Source organism: Euleptes europaea, chromosome 1, assembly GCF_029931775.1.
Source record: "Euleptes europaea isolate rEulEur1 chromosome 1, rEulEur1.hap1, whole genome shotgun sequence".
Lineage (NCBI taxonomy): Eukaryota > Metazoa > Chordata > Lepidosauria > Squamata > Sphaerodactylidae > Euleptes > Euleptes europaea.
Window position 1 is genome coordinate 76,834,870 of NC_079312.1, and position 26,252 is coordinate 76,861,121.

The window sequence follows — 26,252 nt, forward strand, 5'->3', positions numbered from 1 at the left end:
TCAGACAACTGGTTTATAAACTCAGTATTGTCTACTGTGGCTGGCTGTGGTTTTCCAGAGCCTCAAGCAGAGGGCTTATATATCACTTGCAACCTGATCCTTTTAATTGGAGATGCCAGGGATTGAAACTGGGACTTCTTGCATGCAAAGCTAATGCTCTATCACTAAGCCAAAGCCAGCAGTGGAAGCTCCTTTCCACAGCAACAGAATGTATTTACTCCACCTTGTCTGTCATTTAAAAAAAAACAATCAGTGATGGCTGGATGAGTGCACAGAGCTAAATCAAAAAGCTAAATAGAAGCAAAAGATTAACAATTTGCTGGGGCGTTGGGAAGAATGGTAGTCTTGTTAAGGATTTTATGCTTTGTTTTTAAACTACTCTGCTATTTGAGCAGTACTGTAAGTGAGAACTCAGCCTATTTTTAAAATATATATTTTTTAAAGGTCACAAAATAGTACAGCCATGGACCAGGGCAGTTATATTGCTCATCGGTAACGATGTCACAGGCAGTCCCCAATGATAGTCACAAAACCGTATTTCAAGTGGCAATGCACATTCAAGTTGGGAAGGAAAGCACATTTCCCAGTGACAAAATATTGCAATTAAGTGCTAAAAAAAAGACATCTCCAGAATAGCACTGCAACTTTGAGACAATTCATTTAGATTCCTTTCAGCAAAGGAATAATGTATGTACATTTATTATGCCAGAGAGAGAAAGGAAGAGAAGGAGGGAGGAGAGAAAGTGTGTGTGTGTGTCTCTGCAATAGACCCTAATTCTTGTGCATCATCTAATTGTCATTAAGACTGTGGTCTTAGACATACAGTGTATTGTGTACTTGGTGAGTTTTGAGAAAACTGTAAGCAAGGTAAAACTTAGGAACCATTCCGTACCATACTCCAGGACTAACCATGTGCTTACTTTTTTCAGGAACATCTACATATCTGACCAGCTACCTGGTTCTACACACGGGTAACTTATAAACTATTGATGGTCCAACATACCAAATCAAAAATCCCTACGCTTTCAAAAAATTGGTGACATCTGTTTTATAGCACTGGTATGGTTATTATGAGATCATACAAAGTAATCACTCATGATCTTAAAATACACTGGAATTGTTGAATATATCCACTTAACCCTCGCGGAGAATCTTTCCCTATTATTGAAATCTTCCCATATGCAATTAAGTCTGAAGTGGCCTCCCTGATTGCAAGCATAGCTATTAAGAAAAGATTTACTAGTATTGGTTTTCTGATTATATTCTCCTTGAAGTAAAGATAATGTCTGTTTGCTCTCACAAGTCGTGCAGAACTAGTGATGCAAAATAAAAACCATAATGAAAGACAGGCCTGCAGCCATAAATTTTACAGTAAGGGTCTAAGGATATACAAAGGGAAGAGGAATGTAAGTCAATGTGAAACACCCCCAAAAAACTAAATATTAATATGATAGACTCTAAAACTTACTTTATTAATTAAATTTAATTGAATTTTAAGTTCTAGGTGCCAAACTGCTCAACTAGGCTTTTTCAAGGGCAACCAACCACTGACCAAAGGCCGAGTTACATATGAGTTTGGGAATTCATTATGAAATCTTCAAAAGTGTTTATTTAGTGGGCAGTGATCAGCAGCTGTTTTTAAGGCAGCCACAACAGATAGGAATTTGAACAGGGCTGTGGTGCTGGGGTAGTGAAGTTTTCACCTTTTCCCTCAATGCTATTCCTCTTTCAAAATGCCCCTTATGTTGCTTTTAGACTCACTAGAGAAAAATACAAGTACACTATGACTGCCTGTTAGGGTTGCCAACCTCCTGGTAATAGCTGGAGATCTCCTGCTATTACAACTGATCTCCAGCCGATAGAGATCAGTTCATCTGGACAAAGTGGCCACTTTGGCCATTGGACTCTATGGCATTGAAGTCCCTCCCCTCCCCAAACCCTGCCCTCCTCAGGCTCCGCCCCCAAAACCTCCTGCCAGTGGCAAAGAGGGATTTGGCAACCCTACTGCCTGTCTTTTCCCCCCTAGCATGCCTAATAGTTTTTGTTGGTGTGTGTGTGTGTTAAAATGCATGTCTGGGGACTGGATCATGTATCTCCCAACACAATATTTAATTTGGCCTTGATATTCTATTCAGAACAGAGAGTTTATGCCCATGCAACCTATTGTTATCAAACCCGATTTTTTGCACCACAAATCTAAATACCTGGAAGAAAGACAATCATGTAGTAGCAGAAACATGCCACTCTAAATTCCTTTTCCAAAGGAGCGTCTAAGAAGTCTTGGATTTTCTGATTAAGGAAGAAGAAACTGTGAGGATGGCAGTCAGAGATGCATCAAGGTAAGCCACCCACATGTACTTTATTCACTTTGCAATATACATAATTAGGAAGTTTATCTCATGATTTGCTAGGATTTCTTAATATTTAAGTGCTGTAAAAGGTTGACAAGACTCCTAAAATGTAAACATGTATTTTAGTTCTGGAACATGACAGATCATCAGCTTAAGTGATTTGCTTATAACTATGAACCCTTTGTACATTTAACTTGCATGCCTACATTCTTCTTTTAAGGTATGTTGGAGGACATAAGCTGAAGGCGGTGTGTAGGATGGGATTCATAACTGTTGGGCAAGATGGGGTGGTAGGGTGGAGGGAAATTGTTATTATCTAGCACCTTGATTACTGAAATGGGAGACACTGGAATGCCACCGCCCTGCTAGTTACTCCCTGCAACCTAGGGCCAAACTACATGTGATCCATGTAGGATCCATATATAGGATCCATGATCAGATCCTATATAGTATCCATGATCAGATCCTCTTATAGTTATTTATTTTACAAACTTTATATCTTCACTTTCTGCCCTCGTAAGGGCCACCAAGGCAACTAACAAATTAAAATATACATAATAAAATCACATTTAAAACCACTACAACCAACCAAACAAAAACTCATCATTGAAACAATTAAAACCAGTGCTAAAATACATACAAAGCATAAAAGCAACAATTAAAACTTTGAGCAAGAGGAAGGATCACTTAGGGAATACCAAACAAAACAAAATGTCTTCACCCATTGGCAGAAGCTGGCAACAGAAGGGGACAGATGAATCGCCCTGGGAGAGAATTCCTTAGTTTAGGTGGCACAAGCAAGAAGGCCTTCTCCCGGATTACCACCCATCTAAGCTCAGAAGGTGAGGCACCTGAAGCAGGGCCTCAAAAAAGGACCATAGTGGTTGGGTATGTTCATAAGGGCATAGACAGTCCTTCAGGTAGACAGTCCTTCAACATCCTGGTGACAGCACTGTGCACCAATTGCAGTTTCGAAACACTTCTCAAGGGCAGCCCTATGTTGAGGGCATTGCAGCAGTCTATTCCTGATGTAATCAGGGCATGCACTACAGTGCAGTAGCCAGCCTCTTTTTTGCTCAGAAAAGGCTGCAGCTGGCTAACCAGATTAAGCTTGTAAAAGGCACTCCTGGCCACCTGTTTATCCAGAAGTAGGCCTGGGTCCAAGAGCACTCTTACACTATCGACCTGTTCATTCAAGGGGAGTGCAACCCCATCCAGAACTGGTGACACCTTAAATCTTGGATTAGATTTTTCTGCTCACTAGTAGCTCTTCCATCTTGTTGGGATTAAGCTTCAATTTATTAGCCTGCATCTACTCCAACTGTCTCCAGGCACCAGCTGAGGGTCTCTACAGCCTCCCTGGGATCAGCTGGAAGTGCAAGGTAGGGCTGAGTATCATTGTATATTGGTGACAACCCAGGCCAAATCTCCTGATCCATCCACTGGTTTCATGAAGATGTTAAGAAACACGGGGATAAGATAGAGTTTTGTGGGAGCCCACAGGCCTGAGCAGCAGTCCCCCAGCACCATGTTTTGAAACCTATCCTCAAGGTAGGTCCAGAACCACTGCAGAACAGTGCCTCTCAATCCCATCCCAGAGAGGCAGTCCAAAGGATATCACGACTGATGGTATCAAAAGCCACTGAGAAGTCCCGGAGGATGAACAGAGTTGCTCTCCTTCTCATTATAGATTAGCTGCAAAAAGCATAGGAGTGCTGATATGGATCAAGACATGGCACTGAAGGAAAGGCATTTTCATTCTTCCCACCGCAAGTGCCATTTCCTAGTCAGAAAGACCTCCCCTCCTGCAGGTTGCTTTAGCCCCAATAGGGCCTCTCTTTCCCCCCTCTTTGGGCTAAAAGCAGCCAGGGGACATTTTTGATTGAGGAAAAAATGTGGGAGACAAGGACGAGGGAGAAAGTGCTAACTTCCTCCCTTTTGCAGTGTCATAGTCCTGATTCTGCACCCCCAAATCACATGTAGTTTGGTTCCTAGAAATTCATCTCTTACTGCCAGGTATGGAGGTGCATTAGTTATTGTTTAATTAGGGAAATTAACTCTGCAGATGCCCAGGAGTACTCTCTTCACCCATATTCACTCTTGGGCCTCACAGTAGGACTTATCCTGTAGATTCCTCCAAATAATATCTTCTGTAGGGAGGTAATGGGGCTAAAATTGTTTAAATAATGCACCTCTCTAGTCCGGTGATCACAGTTCTTCTGTTCCTGTTGTGAGAGCATTTGAGGTTTAAGTATGCCTGAACATTATGCTCATTTCATTTTTTACCTTTGGTTTCCTGCTCCTGCTGGAAGAGCATTTTTTTTCTTTGTGTTTATTCCTGTTTTGCCAGTGTGTGCTGCATTAATATGTAGAGTGTGAGCAGAACATACCCTATTCCACTGTGTCCCCTAAGGCATCTGGACCCCAGTAACTGCTCAAGGTCTCCATCTGGCACATGCCACGCACCTGGCTTTCTCAACACCTGGAGGAACCTTTCTCTCCCCCCCCCCATGTTCAACCACTGCCACCACCTGACCTTTATAAGAATTGGCCACTAACACGGGCCAGGACTCCCAGCTTCCCTTCCCAGTTTGGAGGCCTCACCTCTGTGTCTCCCACTATCCAGCATCTGGTTACCATGGGGACAGCCTTGTGTAACAAGTAGCCACTTGCCAGCTGACTGCCCATCTCCTTCCTCCTGGCATTCCTTTTAAAATAGTGTGCCTTGTGTGATGGAGGTCTAATGTGGTACAGGGAAACACTGCCAGCATTAAAAGTTACAAAGCATTTATTAAAAAGAAAATGTCCATATGTGTACTCTCAACACAGCACCAGATTGAGCAAGGGATTAAAAAGCAAAGGGTAAAATGCAATTCCTCTGTCCCTCCCTCTGTACTTGCCTTAAAAAGGTAAAGGTCCCCTGTGCAAGCACTGGGTCATTCCTGACCCATGGGGTGATGTCACATCCTGACGTTTACTAGGCAGACTTTGTTTATGGGGTGGTTTGCCAGTGCCTTCCCCCGTCATCTTCCCTTTACCCCCAGAAAGCTAGGTACTTGCCTTAGTGAATGTTAAATATAAGACAGGCTCCTTAGCTTAGGTTACCATTATTCTAAAGGTTCTGATTACCCTGAAGCTTCTGCTCACATGTGCAGGCCAGCACATGGCAATGGCTGCCTCCTAAAGACCTCAGGTAAGAGTTCTGTCTGCATCAAAGGAATCAGAACAAAAAAGTGCCTCTGCCTTGCTTCCAGTTTTATCATCTCTTTCTCCTCCCATTGACAAGGTCAAACAAGCTTTTCCTGAAGTCTCCAGGAAAATTTTCCTGAAAACTTTCTAGCACCTTAAGTCTCTATTCCCTGCCAGATATCACCTATCTAGCTGGGGGGGGTGGGGGAGTTGAGTTGAGGCTGGAAAGTGATTGAATTGACATCCCCTCTCTTGTTTTTAAAAAAACTTTTTAAAAACCAGTTCAAATCTCCACAGAAAAATGCATTTCTTCATAGAGTAAAAGGGATACACATCTAGAAACACACAGAAATGTGCCAGAGTCCCAATGTAGCCACTGTGAACGATATGACTGCGTATAAGTAGCTCTAAGGTTCAATCCTGATGTAGTTTGAGATCACTGAACTGCGATCAATTCCCCACAGGCCATTTTTGTTATCAGAATCACACACGTGCAAGCTTCTCACTTATTTGTGTGAGTTTGTGTGGGGTACATAGAGTCCCATGGGTCAAAAATCAGTCAGAGTAGGAATGTTGATCATAATGCACCACATTGGGAAAGGGTCAACCATCATCTCTGCCAGTATCACCGTTACAAATAAAATTAAAGCGGGGGGGGGGGGGCTGTTGAGAAAGCAGTTGTCTATCTCCTGGCATCATGTGTGCAGCCAAACCAGATGAGATGCTAGAGATCCAATGATGGGATCTTCTGATATCTTTGATGCAGGGCCGGTGCCAGTCATTTTTGCACCCTAGGCAAGGCTAACTACTTGCGGCCCCATTGCTAACCAGTTTTCAAAAACAGATGTCTTGTAGGGGGGGAAAGCACAAAACTTTTTATGACGTTGTAATTAATTATATTCCATAACACTGTTGTGGTACTTATCTTAAAATAAAAATATAAATTGTCAGTTGTATTTCCCCCCAAGAAACTAATATTTTTAAAACTGTGCCCCTCAGGCCAGTTCTGCGCCCCTCTGAGGTCTGTGCCCTAAGCAACCGCCTAGTTTGCCTAATGGTAGCACCAGCCCTGCTTTGATGTTCTTTAAAAGTGGCTGGACATGAGCACTGTGTTATTTGGTGTGTGTGTTAAGTGTTGTCAAGTCGCTTCCGACTCATGGCGACCTTATGAATGAAAGTCCTCCCAAATGTCCTATCTTCAACAGCCTTGCTCAGATCTTGCAAATTGAAGGCCGTGGCTTCCTTTATTGAGTCAATCTATCTTTTGTTGGGTCTTCCTCTTTTCCTGCTGCCCTCAACTTTTCCTAGCATGACTGTCTTTTCCAGAGACTCTTGTCGTCTCATGACGTGACCAAAATACGACAGCCTCAGTTATTTGGTAGGGGAGTTTTAAGCTCCTCTAGAGAGAAAGTCTGAGCCAAGGCCAGCCGTAGAAATGTCTCAACGAATAAACAAGCAAGGCTGCCCTTCAGCTGCTCAGCAGATCTCCCTTTCAAACATTATAGTGTTCTTCCTACACCCTTGACACTGAGAGACACTGTCCTTCAGTGTTACTCCTCTGAAGATGCCTGCCACAGCTGCTGCTGGCGAAACGTCAGGAAAGAAAATACCAAGACCATGGTCACACAGCCCGGATAACCTACAAGAACTGATGAACTCTGGCCGCCTTCGACGATATTATAGTGTTCGCTTGACAACGCATACACATACACACAAAAATGTGTTTGCCGTGCAGTGTGCGACTCATGATACAAACTGCAATGTGCGCAGTTCAGTGATTCCCCCCCCCCCAACTTCTGCTTTTTGAAAGAAAAGGAGAAAAAAACACACGCGCGCACACAACAAACCCAAAATATCGCCGGGGCAGTCGGTGCCTGGGCTGAAGAAGGGGCGGGTTCAGAGGCAGCGGAACCCTCGACTCTCCCGCCTCTTCCCAGCTCAAACAATTGCGACGAGTATACTCTTTTGTATTTTCTTATGTTAATTTTCTTTTTATATATATATATATATATATATATACACACACACACACACACACACACACACACACACACACACACACACACACACACACATATATATATATATATATATATATATATATATATATATATATATATATAAAAATAATTTTTATTGTATTTGTTTGTTTTGGTTTTATGTGTGATGTTATCAAAATTAATTAAAAAAAAATTGGGAAAAAAAGTTGCGACGAGTTGTGTGGGTGTCCCTCCGCCACTCCCCCAAGTTGAAAAAGCAGCCCGGGAGCCCAGCCTCGTCTCTGCCAACTTTTCTTCCCAGGCGCACCAAAGGAAGAGACCGCTGGAAGCGCCGCGCGCAGAACCGAAGCCCGGCGGTCAGTCGCCGGCGGCTTAGGCGCGACTCTTTGCGGACCCCCCGCGGCCAGAAGTCCCCTCAGGCGCGCCCCGCCGCCCGCGTGGCAACGGCGGGCTCAGGCGAAAGAGAGGGCGAGCTGCGCGGGCCGAGCGGGGCCGCGGGTTGCCTGGGGGCCGCGCCCACTGCGAAGCGGGGACCTGCCGCGGCCTGCGTGCAGCAGAAGGGCGAGAGGGAGGCAAGGCAGGGCACCGGCCGTCTCGGGTCCCGCCCGGCGGAGCCTGGCCCCGCCCGGTCCCGTCCCTCTTTCTGCCTCCTCCTCCTTCGTAAGCGGCTGCCTCGCCAGGTATGTCCTTGGCGCTGAGTTCAGAGAGCAGGCGGCGGCGGCGGCGGCGGCGAGGTGAGTCCCTGGGCGCGCGGGAAAAGGAGGGAGGGAGGGAGGGTCCTCAAGAGGGGCTTGCTCCTTGCCCTGTAGTCGCCGCTGTGGCCGCCCCTCCTCTCACGCGAGCCGCTCTGGGGGAACCCGAGGCCACTTATTCCTGGAAGGTTTTGCATTGGATTTGCCACTCTCTAGATGCACCTTTTCCCCATCTGAATTCTCAAAACTCTGCACGGCGGCTTATTGTTGAGTTTTGAGAATATGGGGGGGGGGGAAGTGCGTCTAAAGAGTGGCAACTCCAAGGCAAAACCTGGCTCCCCCCTGGGCACGTGGCAGGCTTTTAGTTCGGCTGAGGCTCAGCAGGTGCCTTTTTCCAAGGGGGGGGGATTTATGCACCCTGGCTCCCCTGTTGCCCACACTCTTGAGGGAAGGGTGCTCCTGCGGGAAGGGTACCCAAGGGCCGCATCTGTTGGATAACAGCCTGCAACCTTCCTCGCTGCCTAGAGGGACATGTTGCCCTCCCAGCAAAAATGAGGCCGGCCAGGCTTGGGGTGTGTTCTCTGCCTTGGAGGGATTTGATCCCGAGTTGGGGGGCTGAATACAAGCGATGTATGAAAACAACAGACGTGTTTTCAGTTTTAAGCAGATAGTCGTGCCAACGAGCTGGGATTGGCTGTGGCTTCCCAATGACTTGTGTCAAAAGTGGATTTGCTGCTTTGGGTTAATATGAAGCTTGAAATCACTTTAATGCCTCTTGACTCCTCCCAAGTCCTCGGTTGTGTACTAGAGAAAGAAACCCTTGGTAGGTGATTCAGACTGTATCCCTGTGCACCTGAACCTAAGCCTCACTGAACTTCATGGCGCTTATTTTTAAGTAAGCAAGCCTCTTTAGTGGTTCTGTAAAATCCTTGTGGCTAATGGAAAGAGATTTATTGCGAGAGTGGACATTTTTTAAAAAAAAGAGGCTCTGAGAGTTCCACTGAAATATGTTGGCCTCATTTGAGAGCACACATTTGCCTAAGTGTGGGCATTCACTGTCAGGTTATGCATACATATATGTGATACTAAGAATGCTTTTTAGTCTTGTCCCTAAATATGCAACATACAAAATAGAGGAGAGTCAGGTTAAAACTGACTGCACATTTGGTTGTATATAGATCTGCCTTTTGAAATTGTGAGTTATGGAAAAAGCAAACAGTGACTTAAACATCATTTGTAGAAATAGCTCCAAATTTTAACATAACCCACCTCCCTTTGGGGTATAGTTATTACCAAGAAAGGAGTTTGATAGATTCCCCCCACCCCCTTGGGGCTTTGATCCATGAGACAAACCCAGACCCTCTTCTTAAGAAACTCTATTTGAATTGGTTTGCTGTGGCAAAACATTAAATCAAATGCAGCAGTCCTGAAGCAAGGACATAGGCATGGAATGGGCTGGGTGCAGTAAGAGTGCAGCTGTGCATAAACATAGTTTCAGAGGGCAGCCGTGTTGGTCTGCAGTAGAACAACTAGATTAGAATCCAGTAGCACCTTAGAGACCAACGAGATTTTCGGATATTTGATGAAGAAAGCTTTGACTCCCAAAAGCTTGGAAGTCTTGTTGGTCTGTAAGGTGCTACTGAACTGTAATCTAGTTGTGCATAAAAGTGTGATTATTTTGTGTATTTCGGCACTATTTATTCACATGCCATTTGCTGATATATTTCTCTTACACATGTATTATCTGTCTCATTGGCATGTAGAGATGGAGCTCAGGAGGACTGCAAGGATTAGAAAGAAAGCCATAGCAGAGCCTGCATGCATAGCCCTTCCTCTGCTGGCTTTAGTGACTATAGAGATTCTATCTAGGAGAGGCCATAGAGAAGTGTGCTAGGGTAAAACTTCTGATATAAATTTAAGGCTGGGAAGACTTCTCTTCAAGTCACTGCTTGTAATGTTAAGCCGCTATATTTACTTTCTGTCTACTTATGTAGTCAAGCTAGAGGAGTGGCAGACAAAAATGATCTTAAAACATCAAGAATATTTAGTTGCATTTTCCTCCCTGGTTGAAAATCAAACTATTTTGCTTCCCTTGTAGTCTGCTTGCTTTTGTTTTGAATTTTAGACCCGTGCAGAACTGGACTACAAGGTAGGGAAGTGTTGTGTAGCCCAGTCCTATATCTAGTCTAGATTGCTTCTGTTTTTTGTATTATGTTTGTTGCTCCTAATAATAGAGAACCAAAGCAGTTAACCCATTACTGAAACGAGACACTCTCTTCCTAAGTACAAATTAATGCAAGAAATCTGACCGTTGGGAGGGGGGGTTCTCCTTTGCTTCAGCATAAGTCATACAGTTTGTGCCAACTGGGTGATCTTTGGTGGTCTGGGCCATGGGGATTTCTTATGCATCTCCAGTAGAGTGCATTAGAATGCATTTGGAAGTTCAGAAATGGTAAAACTTGGTGCCAGGTGCTATTCCCATGTGTTCACTGTGTAGGGATATTTGTTCCAGCAATGGCAGTGCCACTTTCGTTGTACTTGTTATGACTCCTGTACACAATCTATGATTTATTTAATTACTTTATTTAAATTTTTTCCACCCCAACTTATCCTGCACTTCAGGCAGTTTATATAATCAAAAACAGGATTAAAAACACAATTACAACATAAATTACATTGCCATGCAGGCAGGATTGTCATGCGCTGAAAGTCTTTAGAGAGGAAATCTAATCTTTTATTACCCATTAGGATAGCTTAAATATTATGCATGGTGGTTTAAAGTGTTGGTCTCCTGCCAAATGCTTGAGAACGTTAAAATGCAAACTTTGGCCCTTTTATTGCTGAAACACTTCTAATTTCTGTTCTCTATTCCTCCTTTGTAGCTGTAATGCAATGACAGGCCACTCTAGATGGATCGCACATTCATGCAGAACTGAAGAACTGAGGTAGCCCTCTCTGAAACCTGGGACTCTGAATTGCTGTTGCTTCCCCTAGTATGGGTACATCATTTCTACTATGTCTCATGCTGACATTGTTGCCAGTAAGAACTCATGGGAACACTTGGCAATGCCCGCATATCCCTTATAACTCGACCAGAGATTATATGGTGCAGTATCACCTGCCTACATTCATCGCTGAGGGTGACATCCAGAACATAGTCACGTATGAGCCTGCTGATGTAATTTTTGTTGCTATTCGGAACAAGATCTACATGCTGAACTCAAAGCTGAACTCAAAGATAGTAATTCTCTCTACCATAGTGACTGGTCCTTGGGGTAGTGGGCAATGTAAGATCTGTGCCAAGTGCCGAACGAAAGGACCAATGAATTTTGAAGACACAGATAACAAAGTTTTGGTGATGGATCCATTTGAACGTTGGCTTTACAGTTGTGGGTCTTCTCAGCATGGAGCCTGCTTCCTGCATAAGATTGAAATGCATGGCAATCTGGCTTCTGTTGAAGAAACTACATGTTTGTATTCAGCCCAATTTAATCAGCCTTCTGAGTGTCCAGATTGTATTGCCAGTGCCTTGGGCACTAGAACTTTAGTTGTCGATAAAGGTGCGTCATACTTCTATGTTGCCTCTACTGTCAACAGGAGCATAACTGAGACATACAGCCCCCAATCAGTGTCTATACGAAGACTGAAGAGTACCACAGATGGATTTGACCGTTCTTTCCATTCCTTAACAGTTCTGCCCGAGTATCAAGACACATACCCTATTGACTACGTGTATTCCTTTAACGACCATCATTTCGTGTATTTCCTGACAGTCCAAAGAGAAAACCCTAGCTCCAGATCATACCACACTAGGATAGTGCGGCTCAGCATTGAGGATAATGACTTGCAGAAGTACCGTGAGCTGAACCTGGATTGTCGCTTTGAATACAAGCGGAGGCGGAAGAGGGGACTTGCAGTAAGCCCAAGGGACGTAGCTTTTAATGTCCTGCAGGCGGCTCACGCAACCAAGCCAGGCTCAAAGCTGGCCCAAGAGATCAGTGCCAGTGAATCAGATATGGTTCTCTTCGGTGTGTTTGCTGAAAGCCATGTAGAGAGCGCAATGCCACAGAGGAATTCTGCTGTTTGCGCTTTTCCCCTGAGCATGATCAACCAGGCTATTGATGATGGGATGAACAAATGCTGCAGTTCGAGGGTCCATGACAAGATGCTTCGAGGACTGACGTTTTATCAGCACACTGAGTACTGCCCACATAATGTGAGTTCCCAGCAAACATTGCCCATCATATTTAAATTTAAGAGCATAGCTGTGATTTCAGAGGTGTATCTTATAGCGGACTGCGGTGGTTCATTATTAATCACATATTTTAGAGAATGTTTGAATGTACTGCGTGCGTAGAGGCTTTTATTCCTCTTTGCAGTAAACCTTTGAGGTAGATTATTCCTTTTTTAAAGGTGGAAAAGCCACAAGAGCGTGGCAGGGATCTGGTTCGAATCTCCTAGGTACAAGTACAGCACTAGCCAATAGACCACACTGATTAATTGAAATGGTTTGGTTGTTGTTGTTTTTTAAATACAGTTCAGAACTTTTATTTTATTTCATTACTTTGTCAGCCTTGAGGACACTGTAGCACATTGCAACCCATAGGAACACTCACCTGTACCATGGCATCATGTTGTGTCTTTCCCTACCTGGGAAAATAGCAGGGCAGTGGGGAAATGCAAAATGTCATAATATCACAGCTCAGAGTCAGAGTTCCTATGCACTGGAGGGGAGAAGGGGAGAATATAATGCTAGTTTTGCCATCATATTGCATATAAAGGAAAATTCTATCATTCTGCTTAGTTTAGGAAGTACTAACCAAACTTTAATCTGTGTGTCAATACAGAAAATCTCTCTAAATGTCCAGGAGGGATTTTTCAATTTTAATGAGAATTGTATTTGTTTACTAGTTTCCCATAAAACGCATAAAGCAACATGCAGAGCAACATGGAAATGGTTTAGTAGTAGGGTTTTAGCAGGTAAGTTGCAAAAAGTTGGGATATCTCATAATTCTAGTGTATTTACAGTGCAATTCTAAGTAGGGTTACACTCTTCTAAGTCCACTGAGATCAGTGGGTATAACTCTGTTTAGGATTGCAGTGTCTGATTCAGTTTTTAAATTTCTACAGCTTTCCCAGATTTTCTTCTTCCTCACCTTGTGCCTCTGAAACTTTCTATTAATTCTAAACAATTCACTAGTATAAAAGCTGTGAAGTTATCCTGTTCTGTGCCTGTCAACCTCTTTACCATTCTTTAGCACATGAGATGGTTTCATGGCTACCTGCTGAAACAATGTGCCTGTTTCTTGAAAGGACCTGGCTTTTGTGTGTGCTCACTGGTGTGTGTGCGCACTGTATCTGATGTACAGTGAATAACTGATAACATTATTATAATTCTGCTTTTGTATAGGAAGATAAAATTGGGATGCATAGCAAGACTATGATTCATCTTGAGGGTAAACAGTTCATTAGCAAGCTTGGTATTCAGTAGTAATGGATGGGATCCAATGGGTCCACACCCATTCTAAAGCATGCGCAGCATGGAAGTCTTCGTTTAAAACCACCTTCTTCAGTTGGACTACATCGGTTGGGAATGTGCTTCTAGCCTGGCCATTTTGGACTGAGCAGATGTGGGGAGAATAGGATGAGACTCATGTGGCCTGTTGCCCCTGGGTGCTGCAGGTGATTTTCTTGGGTACCAACCAGAGGTGTGTTTATTAACGGCAAAGGATTAAGTGGCAGCTCTGTGTGAGAACTGCTTTAGGTATTATTTTTGGAGCTGTTCCTTCACTGGTGGGAGTTGTTTACTCATGCAAATAGATAATGTATGAACTCAGAGCTTTGGGATCTCAGCCAAGTTTACTTCTGGGATCTCTAGAAGCACAAAATATACTTGCAGATTGTGAATGGAGCTGGGGCTGAGATCCTGAATCATATAATGTGTTTCTTATGGGACCTAATCCTTCTCACGGGTAAAGAAAGTAAGCAGAAGTATCACCAGTAGCGGTCCTGAGAGAAAAACTGGAACCTGTATGAATTTTGAATTTCATTGTTATGTGCTGCCTTGCTTTTAGATAAAAACTCAGTAAAATAATGGCTGATATAAATAAATTACCTTGTATGATTCACATCTCCCACACAAAAGAGAAGGAGGGAATGGACTGTATAGTTCAAACAAGCCCAGAATATAGTATTCCATATATTAAGACCTCCTATTTTCTATTGACAGTAATCCTTAAAGATTTGGCTATCATTACTTTTATTCATTAAAAACAAAACACTGAAAAGCTGACTAGTGTACTTAGCCAGCTGTTTGCAGCTGCACAATGTTCTGGGTTTTGATCTTTGAGAATGTGCTTAATATATGCAGCATATTATTATCTGAGCAACATAAGTTATATTCTTGTCCTGTTTGGACTTTAACAAAGGTACAATAATTAACAGTGGCCCCTTTCAAACTAACCTTATAATCCATTTGTAGCAGCTGGTTGCTAACGGATGTTTAGTGTCATTTCAGACATAACTGTTTTGGCTCCTGACTGCTAATAAATTTTTATTACCTTTTCAGCCAAAGCTGCTTGGCATCCCAGGCCTCAGCTGTTTTTTATGGAAACTGCTTTCTCCCATTTTCAGTTCTTCCTTGCTCTTCTGAAGCGCTTAAGTGTGCTGTTTAAAATGTCTGGAGTGCTTCTGAAAGGAGTGGGCTTCCCCCCCACCTTTTCCCATGGCACATTCTTTTTTATTTTTGTTTTTTAACGTTCTAAGATTAGTGCTATAGCACCATAGCAATTCAGTGTCTTCCAATGCTGGTGATATAGCAATTCAGTGCTATATCTTCAGCATTCAGATGTGTTGGATTGCTGTGGCACTATAGCACTAATCTTAGAATGTTAAAAAACGCAGAAAGAGAACACGCCATGAAAAAAGGCAGGGAGAAACGCACAGCACTGTTTGAAATGGCCAGAGCACTCGAGAGCACATTAGAGGCGACTCATAGATGGATTGAAATGAACTGAATGAAACACCCGTCCCTGTATCATTTTACTTGGAGTCAAGCTCACAATGGATAACTTCTGGTTTAGAATGGTAATCTGAAAGGGGCCAGTGTCTTTCCGTCATGTACTAATCACTGCAGCAGATTCAAACACTGATGGAAAAGCACATAGTTTCAGGTTCATTATTATATGACATACCCCAAGACAGAGCCCTTTTTGGACTCTGGAGCCCAGATTTTCTGTTTCCCAAAATCTGGGGCCAGTGTGGTAGTTACTGGTTATACTACAAATCAGAGATCTATACAATACAGATGAGAAAGTAGAAATTGAGAGAAGTCTGCACAGAGGGAGAAAAACGACCTGGGCATGGCACAGAAAGATGATGCTCAAAATAAAGATAAAGTAGAATGGACAAAAGGAATATAAACACATTGTAAGAGGGAGTGGGATGCTGTCTGCATGCTCTGCCTATATGTGCATTTAAGCATAACCTCAAAGAACCTATGCGTATTAATGGTCAGGAAACCCTACACAATGCAGTGTCTCTGCACATACAGAGCCTATGTAGTATGTCAAACTGTATAGGTGTACGAGCTCTTTCAGAAGTTATGCTGAACAAACATAGGGGGTGTGCCAGTGGACTTGATCCAGCCCACCCTTTACATGCACTCAATGCTCCCAATGTTGCCAAATGTAACTTCTTAATAGGGCTAAAAATCAAAGCAACTGGGAGATTATATATAAAAGGGAAGGGGCAAGGGAAAGTAAAGATGTGTACTTACTGGCGCTGTACAATCCTAGAAAGGGTTATAACCTTCTAAGCCCATTGAGGTCCATAGGCTTAGAAGGGCGTAACTATTTAGGAATAGTACTGTAAGTCATTTTTCTGGATGAACAAATATAGGAATGTGATAATCCGTGAAATCTTAGCTGAAATTAAAAAAAAACTTGTCGTTTTTAAGGTGCCTTAAGACTCCTTTTTATTTTTGCTGCAGCAGACAAAGACAAATACTTTCTCTGGAATTAGTTCTTCTGATGTGTTTGGGCTCTCCCTGTGTGCGCTGTGGTGAGCATGGTTTGGACCAAGGAGAGGTAGTTTTTGTTCATTAATGAGATCTTAATATTCTAACAAAGAGCTATGTCTCAGTGTTAAACAGAAGACTGTATTTACATTTTTCGTTTTCGTACCTTGTTGTTTAATCACCAGAATCAAGGTAGCCTAAGCTTCAGCAAACGAACAGCAAGTGTGCCTCCACTGTCTGCTTAATCAATTAAAATGGGGGCTGCTAATTAGTTAAAGCTTCTGCTGACAAATCTTCTCATTAAACTGTGTGCAGAGGTAGGACGGAAAGGCGAAGGAGCTCATTGCTCCTGTCCAAAAGCAAAGAGAGATGTGCATCTCAGCACTTGAAAAAAACAACAACCTTGAAAAGTGGTTGGGTCACATCAGCATGTGATATGAACAGAATTAGAAGCATTTTCTAGTAAAATCTGGGCTGATTGAGACCTGATCGCTGGACGCACACCCTTCCTCTGTATCTGCTTAGGCATACACAAGCAAAACAAACAGTGTGTTGGCAGGATGAATGGATGACACGGCCTCTTTGGTTTTGTGACTTCAGCCTGTGGATTATGCAATAAAAGTTAGTCACACCCTCTTCCTGCTCTCTCTGAGTGTCGGCTAAAGGACAAGTTCCGGCACCGAGAAGAACGGAATGGATAAAAGCAAAGTCCCCAACCTTTGTACATAGAAAACAATATGCCTACTGTAAGGACCCTATGCACAATATATGTCACATAGATATGCTTTCAGGACTGAATATTCATATGCAATCAGTTTCTTCCCACGATGACTGTTTCTCATGTGCAATAATATACAGTTCATGTGTGTTCCTTTCATGTTGCACTTCTGTTATAGAAATACCACGTATGCCCAGTACCTTAGCCACAGTATTTTGTTCCTGGGGGAAATTCAGTTCTTCCCCCTGGGAGAGTTTTATTTGCTATTAGGACTGCTGTGTGGAATGCCTGTCAATGAATGTCACATGTACTTGTCAGCAGTTGCATGTTTAATATTTTCCTTTATTCAGTGAGTAGTAGAAACAACTTGATGCTCCATATAAGACTGGCACTCCCTGAACCTATTAAACACAGAGTCAGAGAAGAGTCCTTGGGTACAGGATTTTGAATAACAAGCTCTGTTTTCTCTAATAGATAGTCCCAGAATATCTGTATCACTGGGTACTGGCTGCCTTAATGAATCATATTGGAAGGGACTACCAGGGTCATCTAGTCCAACCCCCTGCACAATGCAGGAAATTCATAACTACCTCCTTCACACACCCCCAGTGACCCCCTACTCCATTCCCAGGAGATGGCCAAGATGCCCTCCCTCTCATGATCTGCCTAAGGTCACAGAATCAGCATTGCTGACAGATGGCCATCTAGCCTCTGCTTAAAAACCTCCAGGGAAGGAGCACTTACCACCTCCCGAGGAAGTCTGTTCCACTGAGGAACTGCTCTAACTGTTAGAAAATGTTTTCATGACAAATGAGAAAGTGGTCCTTCTTGGTTTTGCCTGAACACACAGTGCCATCCAAAACAGAGTTGCACCCCTCTAAGCCCACTGACTTCGATGGACTTAGAAGGGTGCAACTCTGCCTAGGATGGCATGGTCAGTGCTGTAGCACTCTTTTTAAAGAATGATAGGAACTTATTTCAGGGTGCTGTATTGAGCCCACTCACTGTCAGGTTCTACAACCTACAGGGGCTGTGCTTCTGTATTGACAAGGGTAGTCTAGGCTGTGATATCAGCCTTGGTCTTCTGAAAGGGGAAAACAAGTAATTCTGCCACCATATGACATCCTGTCTAAAGCAGTAGCAGGAGTTTACTTAAAGGTTTAGTGGTTAGGAACTATAATATCAACGCCTACAAAATACAAAGGACACACTATTGTGGAAGTCCTTCCAGGATTAGTAGATATGTTCTTTGGACACATTACCTGGAAACCCTTTCTAATGTTTAAACAAATAAACTCACCTGGGAGTCCTATGTGCCTCACACATTCAGACCAGATGACACAACTCCAATTTTGTACTTCCTGCCTCTGTGTTATGATTTCCTACCTTCCTACCTTTGGTATGTGGAATCCTGCAAGGGGCAATCCTCTCCCCAATGCTTTTTAACATCTATATGCACCCCCTTGTCCAGCTAGTGAGGAGTTTCAGGATTGGGGGTTACACCGGATGCCTCCCTTTTGTTGGAGGCCCAGGTCGCAAATGCATCTAGGATGGCATTTTTCCATCTCCACCAAGCCCAACAGCTGATCCCTTACTTGTCCCTCACTGACTTGGCCAAAGTGATCCAAGCAATGGTCACTTCTAGATTGGACTACTGTAAATTGCTCTACACAGGGCTGCCCTTGAAGCTGCTCTGGAAACCTCAACAGGTCCAGAATGCGGCAGCACGGGTCCTTACGGAGACCCCATTAAGAATGCACATACAACCGGTGGTCCGCCAACTGCACTGGCTCCAGATTGAATACTGGATCAAGTTGAAGGTCTTGGTACTTACCTTTAAAGTCCTAAATGGTCTGGGACCATTGTATCTCCTGATGTACCCCCCCAGAGAGCACTATGCTCCACTGAAAATAACTTCTTTGTATTCCCTGACCCCAGAACTATGCAGCTGTTCTTGACCAGAGTCAGGGCTTTTTCAGCTCTAGCCGTAGCCTGGTGGAACTCTCTGTCTAATGAGACCCACACCCTGCATGACTTAATTCAGTTCCGCAGGGCATGTAAGACAGAGATGTTCCACCAGGCCTACGGTTGAGGACAGCGCTGGTTGTGTTAGAACAGCTGGTCTCCTCCCCCTTTTCCTTCCCTTCCTTTACCTTTTCCTTCCCTTTCCCCCCGCCCTTTCCTTTTTGCCCCTTCCCTTGTCTCTTCCTGTTCTTTTTTCTTTGGATCTGTGGGCTTCTTGGTGACTGTTGGTCTCCCTGCTGTTATCTTTGTATCTTCGGACCAACCTCCTATGATGAGGAAAGATTACTTTTATGAGCCAGTCATGTAGTCTATGGCACCTTCTTGTAATTTTAGAATATGAATTATGGTTTTAAAGTCGTATGTTTTAATGCTCTAATGTTGACGTTATGTGGTATTGTTGCTGTTGTAAGCCGCCCTGAGCCCGGCTGTGCTGGGGGGGAGGTAAAGGAAAAGGTCCCCTGTGCAAGCACCAGGTCATTCCTGACCCATGGGGTGATGTCACATCCCGACGTTTACTAGGCAGACTTTGTGGGGTGGTTTGCCAGTGCCTTCCCCAGTCATCTTCCCTTTACCCCCAGCAAGCTGGGTACTCAGCTGGGGGGGAGGGCGGGGTACAAATCAAATATATAAATATGTTAATATTATTTGTGTTCTTAGAGATAAGAGTGCTCAGTGTGAGACTGGCTTTGTTGAAAGAACAGTGTATATCATCCTCCGTGGAGCTCAGGACAAAATTCATGTTTCTCCTTCCTCCTCATGTTTCTTCTCCTTCCTAACAACTTGTGAGGTTGGCTAGACTGAGAATTGAATGCAGTTGAACTGTTAACACCCAACAGAAGCTCTGCCCTGTTTGTGCTGTTTCTGAGTTGTTTATTTATGTAGTGTCATCAGTGTGTGTGATGCTTTATAGAGTAGGAGAAGACTGGAACCTGCATCAGGAGTGTACGGTGAGAGGCAACAAAGTGTGGGGCTGCAGGTGAAAGCAGAGGGTCAAGGGGAAGAATATGCATTGGCATGTGCCAGTGCAGGTAGGGTTGCCAGCTCTGGGTTGGGAAATACGTGGAGATTTTTGGGGCAGGGGTTTGGGGAGGGGAGGGACTTCAATGCCATTTTCAAGTCCAATTGCCAAAGCAGCCATTTTCTCCAGGTGAATTGATTTCTTTCAGCTGGAGATCAGTTGTAATAGCAGGAGATCGCCAGCTAGCACCTGGAGGTTGGCAACCCTAAGTGTAGGTGATCATTATTATAAACCTTTTCCAAATTGTCTTACAGTAATTTTTATTTTCTAAAATGTTGCTAGTTCTCAGTGTTGTCCCTCCCCCCTCCCCCGCGTGGGAAAGAAGCTAGAATTTTAGCAGTTGCTTTGTCTCAGGACAGGAGTGCCTGAACAAAATGTTTGTTCTTCATGTGTAATACTTGTCTGGAGTTTGTAATAACAGTTCTCCTTCTGAGGCTCAGGCGTCTTGATTTGTGGGTTATTTCCTTCCATCATCAGGGTAGGCAGGACCAATTTTTCTGACTTCCTGTATCCCTTTGGCGGAAAATAGCCTGCAAAACCTCAGTTCTGTCCTGCCTCGGAAGGAAAAGCAGGTCGCAAGCACAGCTCCATGCTTGTTCGTTTGTAATTTAGCGTTACCGCAGATTAGTTTAGCTGTTTGTGATTTTGTCAGTAAGTGTTACCTTTTCCTTTGTATTTGCTCCCGCCCTCCCTTCCACTCGTCCTTGTCTGTGTCCGTGTTTCCCCCCGGAGTTATTCCCTGGAGGTTCCAAAATGGCGGACGCCAGTTTAGAGAGAGAGGACGACCTCCTTTCACTCACAGACTTATCAATTGGGGCTGGTCCAATCCGCCCCGAAGGAGACCGATCCTCCCAATGCCAGCGATTGCAGTGCCTTAGGGAGCAAAAATCAGGAGGGCTCCTTGCAGAGCACAGACGAGGCGCCAAAGGGGAAAAAGGCGCAAAAAGCCGTGCCGCCGCTTCGAAAAGCCGCGTCGGCCCTACAGGGCATTAAAAAGAAGAAATGCAGCTACAGAGTCGGAGCGGGGATGAGAGCCGGGAAAAGAACTCCTGCCTTCTCAGCGCAAGCGGACAACACGACACACGTGGCCCCCACGGTTTCTCCCCTGACAGCTGGTTCTTCTCCCCAGTTGGGAGCTGGTAATTCCCCCCTCCCTACTGCGGCGGCGGGCGGCAATTTTCTTACCCGGGAGGAGGCAGATGATTGGCTCAACCTGGCCCTACAGAGACAATGGCGGGCTTTTCATGCCTACCAGATGAGGCTCCCACCTTTTCCGTGGCAGGGTCCTGGTGAATCGCCTTCCTCCTCTTCATCCAGATTCCATAATACAGGGGAGGGCGAAAGTTTGCCCATAGTACAGGGTCCCTCTACCAGTGCACAATGGCCTACCAAGGCAGCCGTAAAGTCAAAGGTTGATGAACTACAGATCCCTGGGGCTAGTCCTCAAGCTTCTTCCCTCGATTCAGACGAGGAGAAAGAAGAAGGGGAGTTTGATTCGGATGACGAGTCACCTCCCATTGAAGAGCAACAGAACCGTCTATTTAGCAGGGAGGATTATCAGGGCCTGTTGGCAAAGGCCATACTGGCTCTAAACCTAAATGAGGAAGCCACCTCTTTGGAGGATCCCAAGCCCAAACTCAAACAGGGCGTTGCAGAATGCTTCCCCAGAAAGCAATTGCGTAACAATTTGGTACCCTTTCCCAAGTTCTTTTTAAAGGTGGTTCAAGAGGAGTGGGACAACCCTGCCTCCAATAGGCAGACTCCCCCCACTGTCAAAAAGCTGTACACTCTCGCACCTCACGCGATGAATTTACTGAAGGTTCCACTAGTAGATGTCCCAGTGGTGGATTTACAAACCCCAGGCGTTATTCCTGAGGATGGAATGGGATCATTGAGAGATCAATTAGATCGAAAATCTGAATCCCTAACAAGAAAGACTCACGAGAACTCTGCCTTGGCTATTCAAGCGATTGCGACCACCTCCATTTTTGCTAGAGCTTCTTACTTGTGTGTAAAAAAGCTCATCCAGCTGGTCCCACCGGAGAACCACAGGATAGTTGGAGGCCTAGAACGAGTACAGAATGCTATCACCTTAATGGCTGATGCTTCACTTAACACCATGCCCTTTGTAGCACGATCAATGGCATCGGTGACCTCAATAAGGAGGGCACTCCGGCTGAGAGCATGGCCTGCGGATTTTAAGGCCAAAACAACTCTGATGTCTTACCCCATACAGGAGGGTAGACTGTTTGGCGATAAACTAGATAAGATATTAGTGGAAACAAAGGACAAAAAACAAGCTCTACCAAAGCAGTTCAAAAAAGACCCACAGACTCCATCCTACCAATCCTTTCGTTCCTCACATGCCCCATGCAGATATTGGTCTGATTATAGAAAGGGATTGGGAATTCCTCCCGGCCCTTTCGGAGGGGAGGCAAATTCTTCAGACCACAAAACCAACAACCCCGTTCTGAAAAAGGGGACAAGTTTCCCAAAAACAACCCCCAGTGACGCCAGTCAGTTGCCAGTGGGGGGGAGACTTCAATAGTTCAGCACCAGGTGGGCCCCCTCAAATACGGATCATTGGGTCTCCCAAATTATCTCCAGGGGCTATCTTCTGAAATTCACCTCCCTCCCAAGGGATCGTTTTTTACAGTCCCCCATGCCCTTCAAAACAGTAAAGCACGCCAGGACACTACGTGCCATCCAACATCTATTATCCATCAAGGACATAGAACCGGTCCCCGCTCTCGAAAGGTGTCAAGGGATTTATTCCATATTTTTTACAGTCCCCAAAAAGAACGGGGACTGGAGAGCCATCCTGAACCTCAAGTACCTAAACAGACTAAAAGCACTTTCGGATGGAAACATTGAAATCCATCGTAGGTTCACTACTTCCGGGCACCTTTATTACAGCGGTAGACCTAACAGAGGCATATTTACATGTGCCTATCCATCCTTCACACAAGCGTTTTCTTCGCTTTGCATATGGCCAGGCCTACTTCCAGTTCAGGGCACTCCCCTTCAGCTTAGCCTCCACTCTGAGGGTATTCACAAAAATCCTGGTCACTGTCATAGCCTCGCTCAGACAGGAATGTAACCAGGTACATCCGTACCTGGATGATATCCTGATCTGTGCCCAGTCCGAACAGCAGTCCCTACAACACACAACGAGGGTGATTCAGGCTCTTCAGGATCATGGCTATGTAATCAACTTTCTCAAAAGTTCCCTTTCACCCTCCCAGTCTATGGTCCACCTGGGCGGTCCGGATAGACTCGGTCCACAATACCCTGTCCCTGCCCCAACAGCAGATCAAGAAAATAACTACCCTCGCTTCCACTATAGCCAGGTCAAGTACAGCCAGACATGTCCCTGGCAAGACTGCTGGGGCTCATGATAGCTTGCATAGCGGTCGTGCCCTGGGCTCGGTTCCATTCAAGACCACTCCAGTGGCAGATCCGTCCCTTTCAGAAGGACATTGCAAGGAAGAGAGACAGGGTTATCCATATCTCCATCAAAACACGGAAGTGTCTTCGCTGATGGTCAAACCAGATGAACCTGGCCCGGTCCACTCAGTACATACACGAGAAACCCGTACAGATATTCACAGATGCCAGTCTGGAAGGATGAGGAGCCACCTTCTTATCCCACACTACACAGGGTCGCTGGTTAACAGAGGAGAACACTCTGCATATCAATATTTTGGAACTGAGGGCAGTAAAACTCACCCTTTGAGCCTTCTCACCACTCCTCCGGGGGTTGCATGTCCTAGTGAGGACGGACAACATTGCAACCAAGGCTCAGCTAAACAAACAGGGAGGGTCTCAGTCCTCTTCCCTACACCGGGAAGCAGTACAGATTCTCTCCTGGGCCCAGGCCAACCTCCAGTCAATTCGAGCAGAATACATCAAGGGGATCTTAAATGTACAAGCGGACCAGCTAAGTCGCCAGTTTGCAGACGAAGGAGAGTGGTCCTTGGATCAGGAGGCCTGTCAAATTACATCCAAATTCGGCGTTCCCTTGGTAGACTTGTTCGCCTCCGCAGAAAACTTCAAAGTGCCAAGGTTCTTCTCAAGGTTCCACCACCAGGCAGCAGAGGGCATAGATACCCTTCTGAGCCCATGGCCTCGGGGGTTGCTTTATGCATTTCCCCCTCTTCCCATACTGCCCAAGGTATTGAGAAAAATCAGGATGGAACGGGCCGACGTCATTCTAGTGGCTCCATTCTGGCCTCGCCGACCCTGGTTTGTGATGCTACGCCAAATCTCGTGCCAGGAACTCTGGAGAATCCCATCCAAATGGGGATCTCTCCGACAGGTTCTCCTGGTCCATGCAGATCCTCAGTGGTTCTGTTTGACCGCCTGGCACTTGAGAGGAGATCCTTACTAGATAAGGGCTACTCTCAGGACATAGTGACCACTATACTAGAGGCACATAGGTCTGCTACCCGGTGTATATATAACACTTCCTGGAAGGCCTTTGTCCACTGGGCTAAACGAAAGAAAGTCGATCCCCTTCACCCAGGCATTCACAAAATACTTGAATTCTTGCAGGAGGGTCTAAGACTTAAACTGTCCGTATCCACATTAAGGAGACAAATCGCGGCATTATCCACAGTAATTCCAGTGATAGAGGGGGTCCCTACATCTAGACACCAACATATCATTGCCTTCTTAAAAGGCGTAACGCAGACTCAACCACCAGTCACCCACTGGTTCCCCTCTTGGAGCCTTAACCTTGTTCTTAATGCACTCACCAAATCACCTTTTGAGCCACTTCGATCGGTATCCATGAATTACCTTCAGATGAAGGTATTGTTCTTAATATCGATCACCTCGGTACAATGTGTTTCCAAACTCAGGGCCTTGTCCATACTCAAAGGCCTCTGCGTATTCCATAAAGACAAGGTGATTCTGATCCCAGACCCTACCTTCACACCAAAGATAAATTCTCATTTTCACAGGTCACAGGAGATTAACCTACCATCCTTTTGGCCAAGACCCTCTTGCCCCAAGGAGCGTTCTTGGCATACACTGGATCTACATAGAGCCATATGCATATTCATAGACAGAACAGCTGACATTCGACAGTCAGACTACATGTTTATAGGGATCAACAATCCCAATAAGGGAAAGAGGATATCAATCGCAGCCATTAGCCGCACCCTCAAATTCTGCATTCTAGAAGCATATAAGGCCTCGAGTGTCTCTGCCCCTGAGGGTATCACCGCTCATTCCTTACACAGTGCAGCCACCACAGCGGCCTTTTATAGACAAGCCCCAGTTGAGGAAATTTGCCAGGCTGCTACCTGGGCATCGGTTTCAACCTTTATCAAACACTACAGGGTGAATACGTGGGCGTCAGCTCAAGCGGCCTTCGGTCGTAGAGACCTACAGCAGGTTGCGGAATAAGGTTCGTAACCCACCCATATGGGAGCTCTTGTAGGTCCCACAAATCAAGATGCCTGAGCCTCAGAAGGAGAATGGAGCCTTGATTACTTACCGTGAAGGCTCCTTCTCTCCTGAGGCGAAGGCGTCTTGCCCGCCCTACTCACTGTATTATAGTTTGAACCTTAGTCTAAGTTAAGACACCTTGTTCGCACGTTCCTTACCTCACTTACACATCCCAGGGCTACAAATACGCACGCCCCGAGGGAAGTTTTTATTAGATCCTTTGGTTACATGTTTTCCATTGTTGATGTTGTCAATGTGGTATTACAAGTTTTTTATCAAGTGAGCTTCACTCCTGTTGTAGTAGCTAGGCAAGACTGTAACTGAGGTTTTGCAGGCTATTTCCCGCCAAAGGGATACAGGAAGTCAGAAAAAATTGGTCCTGTCTACCCTGATGATGGAAGGAAATAACCCACAAATCAAGACGCCTTCGCCTCAGGAGAGAAGGAGCCTTCACAGTAAGTAATCAAGGTTCCATTTATGCCCTTTTTAAAAATAATATTTTTTTTACTCTCAAGATTTACAATCATGTCTAGGACTACAACTAGCTCCAGTTTGTTTGTGAGGAATTCTGGCCTTTTACTGGTGGGTAACATGTAAAGAGAGGGGGAGGACAGCTGGTATTCAAATAGTTAAATCTGATTCTTTAGAAGTTCAGTCAAATTTGATGTGGTGGCCTCAGATGGGGCCAAGGGTTTTAAGGGCATAATTTAAACATTTCACAGCAATAATTTCATTTTTATCAAAAGACTGTATTTGAGCCATGCTGGGTGTGTTCAGAATCAGTCCAG

At 44.8% G+C, this 26,252-nt stretch overlaps 1 protein-coding gene across 1 annotated transcript in view; it reads left to right on the plus strand.

Moving 5' to 3' along the window:
- Positions 1 to 11,227: 11,227 nt before the first annotated feature.
- MST1R (macrophage stimulating 1 receptor) overlaps positions 11,228 to 26,252 on the plus strand; it is a 70,349-nt gene continuing 55,324 nt past the window's right edge. The window contains exon 1 of the mRNA XM_056854680.1: positions 11,228 to 12,448. Within this exon, the coding sequence (XP_056710658.1) occupies positions 11,228 to 12,448 (1,221 nt within the window). The remainder of the gene's footprint in view (positions 12,449 to 26,252) is intronic.